This window comes from Gordionus sp. m RMFG-2023, chromosome 3 (genome assembly GCF_954871325.1).
Source record: "Gordionus sp. m RMFG-2023 chromosome 3, tfGorSpeb1-WG-v2, whole genome shotgun sequence".
NCBI lineage: Eukaryota > Metazoa > Nematomorpha > Gordioida > Chordodea > Parachordodidae > Gordionus > Gordionus sp. m RMFG-2023.
Window position 1 is genome coordinate 12651018 of NC_088777.1, and position 9084 is coordinate 12660101.

Here is a 9084-nt window from a genome sequence, read left to right on the forward strand (position 1 = left end):
TCAAAAAATAAGTCTGGAGCATGTAGGAGATATATTTATTAGTTTATATAAAACATAATAAATTACATTATATACACTAATATAAAAAGTGATAATAATTTATAATGTTATATCTAATTTTCTTTTAGATTTTGATAATGAATTATTTGTTTCAGATGAATATTTATGAGCGTTAAGTCATTTATTTATTTTGCTAGGTAGTATTTCGCAAATATGTTTTTAACCTTGGTAAATTTGAGAAAATTCTTTCATTAGTACATGTCATAATAAAGAGGCATGCAAAAATTTGAAATAATTTTGTAATGTTTAGAAAAGTTTATTAATAATGTTTACAAACATTGAGTGCACTTAATGCATTCTAAGGCTTAATGTCCATCCTTATTAATCTTGCATACCATACCAATATTTAAATTCAAATTACTTCCATTATCTGGCTACTATATCTTGCAAATAAAATGTATAGAAATAGAATTTTATTTCTAATCTCATCCGAGATGCTCACATTGAGCAGCAGATGACGATTCTATAAGCGTTCTCTAATTTGAGTTAAAAATGCATCCATAAGTGGTATATCGTAAATATTTAATACTCCTCATATGAAAATATTATTTACAATTCTTAGCTTGTTTATTATCACATTATATGAATGAACCTTTTATTGATGTTAAAAATCTTGCTATATTCACAATCAACATTCTACCTTATTTGTAAAATAGCAGGGTAAAGTTTCTAAATTAATTATATACATATTTTTAAAATATAGGATGACCAGATAGCAAATTTTGTACTTCTGAGCAGGGTTGCCAGGTCAAAATTTTCAAATTGCGGGAGAAATTTCATATTATGCGGGAGAAATATGAAAATTACGGTAGAAATATAAAAATTGCTAAAAAAAAATTTGGGATTTTTAATTGACTTAATTATCCGCTTATTATTTTTATAATTAGTTTATATAAATACAAAGTTGGTAACTATTTTTCAAAATAAAATACGTCTTGATTTATTAGAATATATTAATTTATAAAAAAACCAACGATCTTTTATAAAAGAATGTAAACAAGATAAAATTTTATAAAAAAACGATTTTAATTTTACAATTAAAATAAATTTTAAGTGAATGTCCCGCAAAACGGCCGCAATGGGAAATCTACCGTGTGTGTATAATATTATAGGGATATGCGCTTAATTATCACGTATCACGTTTAAATACATAATAAGGTACTCCAAAAATAAGAAATAATACATATGTAACTACAGTTGCAGCAATTTTAATCAATCTTGTAGTGCAACATTCACAGAGATACTTATCATCACAATGTTGGTAGAATCTTTTTCCCATAATATTTAACGACTCTATGAAAACTATACTTGTAGAACAAAAATGAGCAAGGCTATCATCAATGTTTTAGGACCTAAATCCAGGAGGTCAATTCTTGACGATTTGAAAGATGGGCATACATATGCAATTCTATGCATAATAAGGGAAATATTCAGCTATTTCAACAAAATTAAGGTCTTTTCAATAAAACTATTAAATTTTTTCCCCTCAAATAGTGAAAAATCCAAAGACATAGCTAACCATATAATGGTAAATATAGCAGATTTGAGATTATCAATAAATTGCATGTCAGCTTTCTGATCTGATAATGCCTTAGTGAATTTGTAAAAACAGATTGTATTTACAGAATTGAGTCAGCACAATGTTGGTTATGTTCCTAATACCCGCCATCGATAGAATTTAAAAATTTTATAAACCTTAAAAAAAATATTTCTTAAATAAAGACTATAAAAGCTGTCCTAACATTTTTAAAAATTTTTTCAATAATGAATGGCAAAGGTATATATAGGAATGATTTTACATGTAGGAAATCTACTACATGCTGTTAATGTGTAGTTGCAATCAGAAGAATCTTAACAAAGATTCACAAAATTATGCTACAGATGTGCTCATCTTTGCAGTAAAAAAATGACAATAAATTTTATGGCGCCATTGCTAAAACTTAATTATATTTTATTTGAGATTTAAATAATAGAACTAAATGTTTGTCGTTATTGAGATATTTATAAAATTCCCGGCATGACATATTATATATTTGTTTAACCATTAGCTCGGCCTCTAATGTTGTTATAGCAATCCGATTTCTCTCATTTTTCCAGGCAGTCCTCATCAGGCTAAAAATGCGCTAAAATGAGGCATTAGAATGAGGTAAGGAGAAGACATAATCACATATTTTTTCCAAATGGGGATTTATCATTATTACGAAAAAATTCTACCTATTTCTCCTCTGCTTTTAGACCATCTAATTTTAAGTATTTTGGCGAATCATAAAAAATAAAGAGAAATACAATCTCCTCAAACAAGGCATCAATGTCTTTCAGAATTTTTTAATTTATTAAATTATAAAAACCATCAATTAATGGTTTCTGTTCCAAGGTCATAATATTTATACATTTGTAAATAGAATTATTAAAATCATATTTTGATTGTAAAAATTATAAAATTGTCAATAAAAATTGCTTCATTTAAAAATGTATTAATTAGAGTGTTATTTGAACATTTAATATAATATTTTTAGCAATAGCGCCATAAAATTTATTAATTTTTAACTGTAGAGATGAACAGAGCTGTAGCATGATTTTGTGAATCTTTTTAAATAAAGAATATTCTGATTGCAACTGAATATTAACTGCATGAAGTAGATTTCCTACATGTGAAATGAACCAAATAAGCTTCTGCTATTTCATACTCGAAAAAATTTTTAAAAATTTTAGGACAGCTTTTAAAATCTTTATTTAAAAAGTATTTTTTAAGGGTTTGTAAAATTTTAAAATTCTATCGATGGCAGGTATTAATGACAACCACCTGATTGGTATATATCGCAAACAACTCACACTATTCCAAGTCAGACCACTTCACCAATTCTTTTAATTCATTAACTCTTTTAGTTGATGAACTAAATTCGTTAAAACATTTCATCACAATAATTTCGACATCCACAGATAGTACATTCATTGCCTTTTGCAAGAATTATGTAGCATATGGCATATACAGCCAATTAGTATTAATTCATTATTGTGCTGCTTCAATTCGGTAAATATGATTTTTGCAAAAATTCACAGGCATTATCAGCGCAGAAAGCTGATATGCAACTCATTACCCTGAATCAGCTATATTTACCATTATGTGGCTAGCTACATCGTTGAATTTTTCACTATTCGAGGAAACAATTTTAACAGTTTTATTGAAATTTTCTTTTTCTTGTTGAAAGAGCGAAGGATCGAGGGAAATGTTTTAATATTTCCCTTATTAAATGCATCTATTGCATATGGATGCCCATCTTTCAAATCATCTAGAATTGACCTCTAGGATTCAGGTACTAAAACACTTGTAATAGCCTTGCTCATTTTTGTTCTGCCACAAGTAAGGTTTGCACTTATATTGGAGTCGTTAAATATCATAAGAAAAAGATTCGACCCACATTGTGATGATATATCTCTGTGAATGTTGAACTACATGATAGATGTATACGATTTCCGCAAATGTAGTTGCATCTGTATTATTTATTATTTTTGAGAATATTTTTGTATTGCAATCATATTGATATACTCCCCTGTACTGACTTATATGAATGAAATGATGTTGATTTATTATTGGATAAAAATAAAACAGGATAGAAAGAAATTTACAAACTAGACATGTTTTTTGAATAAATATTTAAAATTTATTTTAAAAATATAAAAATAATCAATTAATGTCTCTCATAATCATTATTTATATATTAAAAAAGTTAAAATACTTTTTAAAAAAATTGCGAGAGAAATTTAAAAATTGCGGTAGATTTTTGCGGGAGATTTTCAATTGCGGTAGTTTTGCGTTAGAGAGACGTCTGCGTGTAAACTAAAAAATTGCGGGATTTTCCCGCTGATGGGGGGGAGACATGGCAACCCTGATATGCGTGTATTATCTATAAAATAGTATTATTGATCAATAAATTATTATAATAAAATTTACTGCAGATCTTTCATCAACATTAATTTAAGAAAAATGGTAAAATACACTACCTATTGGGAATATCTGAATGATAGTATCATTTTCTCTAGCATAATCACTATTGTTTTATCATCAAGAGGCAAAGCTACTTACTTAAACGCCCATCCAATGAGAAATAATAGGAGAGGTATAAAAAGCCCATGCCCGATTAAATAAAAACTTGATTATGGAAGTTATGTTGGCTATGTTAATTTTACTTTTATTTAGCATAAAAATACCACTACAAATACAATCTCTTATCAAAAAAACTAGTTCTTTATATCCAACTTTAAAAATAATCAATAATCCATCCCATTTTCAATATCCATTGTACCCACTTTGGGTTCATCGATAAATAATGATGATAATATTAAAGAAAATTGATATTGGTTGAACTAAATTTTAAAAGTTATAATTCATATGTTTAAATAATTGTAACAATATTTTGTTCTGGTAGAAAATTAAATATAGATTAAAAACACGTATTAGAAATTATAGCTCTACACTTATACCAATCCTATTATATGGTAGCGATACATGGGATATAAATAAAACACAAAAAAATCAAACTTTTATAAATATGCCTCAAACAACTTAATGGATGCATTTATTTTAAAATCATATTAAACAAAAAACATTTTAAAAAAATCATCGCATACAACAATAAACATAACATCGGAGTATAAGAGTCCTTGGCCATATATTAATAAATCATGAACAGAAGGAAGCATATGATGCATTCTATGGCTCAACTAATACAAAGGGAATAAATACGATTATTATAGATCACGTTGATTGTATAAAATTACAAGAGATGTGATCAGCTTTAATTTAACCATGAAGCAATTACTCAATTAAACAACAGAATCTATAAAAAAATCTATTAAAAACAAAAACTAATTATATAAATAATTGGAAATTCTAACGTTATCTGAATCCCAATAAAATTTTCTATCATTATAACTAACATTTTCTTTAAAGTATACCAATCTAAGAATATGCTAACCAATAAAATGTACTAATTTATATATATTTACTTAATTATTAAAATGATACTCATTATACTTTGGTTTTAAAAATACGTCAATTCAGTAAAAATAAATTTAGCTGTTCCAAACCCATACAAATAAAATAAAATTTTCGTTTAAAACGGGTATGGGCTCTTTTCATCATCTTTTTAATGCCCATACGCGTTTATGCATAAGCTAATTTTTTATGTACACACAGCAGAGACATGAGCGGGATAGGAGGGTGGATAGGAATAATTTGCTTCCAGTTTTTATTTTTCTGGGGGGGGGGGGAGGGGGGGGGTAGGTCTTTAAGAGAGTTAGGCTAGGGGTTGGAAAAATCTATTGGGGAGTTATATACTAAATTTTAGATAAGCTAGGGCAAAATATATTGCTGTAAAAATTAATACTTTTATTATAGACCTATTATAATACAATGATATTGCTAAACATCGACAAAATTTATATATTCCATACAATCATAGACATTATTTTTCCAATAAAACTTTATACTATCCTTTTAAATGTAAATTTTAGAGGATTAGACATTCTCAGCAAACTCATATTCATGCCAAACAATCTACCATAATAATGCATTCATTGTATTAAGGGAGTTTTTAATTGAATTAATGTTCTAAAAAATAACACTTTTACGAAAGTAGCAAATTAAACCATAGATTCGATTGTACAGAAAATGGAGGTTGTTCAAAGGAGATCAGGACAAGTATTCAGCAGGATGGCTCAAGTAAATAAACTTTGTTTTGTTTAGGAGAGTGGGACATGGGGCGTTATTTGTTATAGAAAAAAAATCGCAAGATGAATCTTAAGAAATAAGGTTGATATGCCAAAATTAAACCATACTGCACCACATGATCAATGACAGCTCCAAAGTTAAAAAATTAGAGAAAATAAAATCATATGGAGTAGACACATATCGAGAGAAATGAAAAATATCAATAGAAAGGTTTCGGTTTGAAACTCACAGACAGACGTTGACGGCCCTGCCTAACCTGCGCGAATTCGCGGCGAAGTTTACAAAATTTTGTAAATTTCGCCACGTGAATGCAGGATTAGGTGGAGAGATATTGTGGAACGACATGCGGAATAAGAAATCAGGCGTAGAAATGGTTCAAATACGTGAATGTGAAGGAGTAGATAAGTTGCAAACCTTTTGGGGACTATTAGTTATTATAGAAAATCAAGAAGATTTGTGATAAAATTAAATTGCGCAAAATTGAAATAAAAAATAATATTCTTGTTTAAATTATAAATATGCTGCCTCACATATTTCGAAAAAATATATTTTTTAATATTTATTATTAATTCCAATGCTTTATAGATTTAATAAAGTTGTGGTTCAGATGATTTGCATAAAATTTATATAAACCTATTTCTAATATTATCAAATATAGATTTTCCAGAAGTTTTTGTTTGATATTTGTATTTTTTTTTTACAATTTATATAAATAGTTTATTTAGCATAAAAATCATCACAAAATTAAAAAAAAACTATTTCTTCTTTCTTGAAGAATGCTTAGGTCTTTTTAAAATTTCCTTAATAATATCCGTATCCTTCCAATCAAGATAATTTTCATACTGAAACTCGGTCACCATTTCACATGTGTATTCCGAATTATCGGATTCTATTTTATCGCTTTTTGGGGATTTGGCGAAAGCTTTAAAAATTTTTATAATTCCATTTTTCTTCGCTTTAGGATCATTAGGATACCTATCCTTCCCAATGGCTATGATGTATTCTTTCTCCCGTTTTTTGGAGCACAATTTATCGTCATATTGTAAAGACACTATATCATCGCAAGAACTTTCCAATGATCTTGTACTTTCGTTTGTCGCGGCGTTTAAGGAAGCTAAAGATACAAGAATAATAATTAATATGAATGTCAAAGAATTTATGTATAAATAAAAAATATTATATGATTGAGAACCATTCTCTATTTTTTTTGAATGGGGCCTCCTTTATAGAGCAAGATATACAAAAATTCTTCAGATATTCTGCAAATTTTTTAGTATCCAAATTTACGCTCATATATTCAACTTATTGTTAAAGGAATCGATTTCTAAAAACGGCGAATTTAAGTGAAAAAATATTAACCTAGCCGAGATTTTGCTCATAGATGGTAGATGGGTTTATACCTCTATTAACCAATTGAGGCTGGCGTAATATTATTTTGGTTAAAATCTTAATTAAAATTGCCTAAATCGAGTTGTTTAAATGCTACATTAAATACTGAAACATGATTTTTAAAAATTTAGTTGAAATAGATGGTCCAACAAAACTTTATCTAAATGAGAATTTTCATATAATAGAAACGATCGATACGGAATTATTTAGGTAATCCTGAAATAGGAATTATTTAATGAATCAAAAGTATTTAAAAAGGTTTTGTAAAAATAATAACAATTCATATACATTTAACACTCAAACAAATTTATCAAATTTAACATTAATTATGATGACTCCATATCCCTATTAATACTTTAGTTAGATGTATAAGGAAAATTTACAAACTAGATAAGGTTTTGATCAAACAATAGAAAAACTAACAACTAGTGTTGTTAAAAACTATATTCGATTTTTAAAAAGCGACTAAATAAACATTTGAAACAAATAATATACATAATTCTCAAGATTTTGCTAAAAGAAGGCCCAACACTTTCTGCTATATTTTCGCCAAATCTTAAGGCTCAGGTTAAATTTGTTTGACCAAAATCTTGATTTAGCCTTTTTTTTAAAAAAAATACTCTAACAAAAAACTATTTAAATTAAATTAATGGTGCTCAAACATTATTTTAATATGGAACAGGTTATACATTAAAAAAAGAATATTTTCTTAGTATTTAAAATATTAATAAACAATTTTTTCTAACAATAGATAAAAAAATGATTTTTACCTAAAAGTCTGTCTGATTTCCTTTTCATAATCCAGTACACCCAACAAATCGAAGGTAAAAATACGAAAACTAAAATCACCACAATTACTATACTACATACGAGAAAAGGAATTTCTAAATTTTAGGTTATAAATATATAATTTACAATTTAAGACTAAAATGATGGATCAAAAATGACTTTAGTTGAATATTAAAAAAATTGAATAAAGCACAATCAATAAAAAAAATGAATGGGTAATTTCATCGAGATTAAATTGTTCGTGACTTTGATTTTATTTGAATTTAAGGAGAAAGTTAAAACTAGTTTTTTGTATGGCAATAGTATTAATAAAATCTTTCCCTTTTTCGAATCCCATGGGGTTTTTAAACAAGACTTTTGAAAGGTTTTATCAATTAACGGGAGATGGGGACTAGTCTATCAATCAAGATCATTATAGATCCTGATATATTGATCGTATTTGAATTAACAAATTGTCAATAAATATATATTGGCAAAATCTTACAATATTAGAATCCCTTTTCTAAATTGATTTTATTAAAAATTGTTTTTAGAACCTAGATGCCCTAAACTCGGGGTGAGTGGGATCATCGCTGAAGCTTGTATAATTGATAGGTTTATTAAATTTTCTATAATGTAAATTAATATTTGTATTCTTTTAACTCCATCTATATAATACATATATAACAAATTATGGAATATTTTGAACACTGAGAGAATTTTCAAAATTTATTTAAAAAAATATATATTAAAAATTTTCATATTCAAATGAGTCAAAAATAATTTATATATTGCTATTCGTATGGGCCAGGTTTTTTTTTTACTTAAAATTAATAATTTTCATATATTTTTTTATTGTAAATTGAGAAAATTCAAACATTGTAATAATTCATAAAATAAAAATAACTATTTTTGAAATAAAATAACATTTTTTGTCTACTATAGTGGCTACTTGCGTATAATTCCTAAAAACCTTATCAAGACAAGCATTTATAAATTGTAAGATTATGCCATCAGAACGAGAGGGAATATCCCCAAAATGGATAAAATATATTGTAAGAACTGTGGTTTAGTTTCAGAAATTAAAGTGGATGCATATTCAGGGAACCTAAAATTAAACCTAATGGAATTTGCAC

The 9084-nt window shown here is 27.0% G+C and overlaps 1 protein-coding gene across 1 annotated transcript; it reads right to left on the reverse strand.

Annotated features, from left to right (window-relative positions):
* Nucleotides 1-6524: 6524 nt before the first annotated feature.
* Nucleotides 6525-8038, reverse strand: LOC135927366 (uncharacterized). Its single transcript, XM_065463333.1, has 2 exons — nucleotides 7951-8038; nucleotides 6525-6905 (listed from the first exon to the last, which is right to left on the reverse strand). Exons 1-2 carry the CDS (start codon nucleotides 7976-7978, stop codon nucleotides 6547-6549), a joined length of 387 nt encoding a protein of 128 aa, XP_065319405.1. The 5' UTR covers nucleotides 7979-8038; the 3' UTR covers nucleotides 6525-6546.
* Nucleotides 8039-9084: the final 1046 nt, after the last annotated feature.

Excerpts from the sequence above, each read along its gene's own strand:
- LOC135927366 (XM_065463333.1), bottom strand. The coding sequence starts at position 7,978 with ATGAAAAGGAAATCAGACAGACTTTTAG. Across the intron at positions 6,906-7,950 it reads GAAATCAGACAGACTTTTAG|CTTCCTTAAACGCCGCGACA; the intron begins GTAAAAATCATT and ends TTGTATCTTTAG.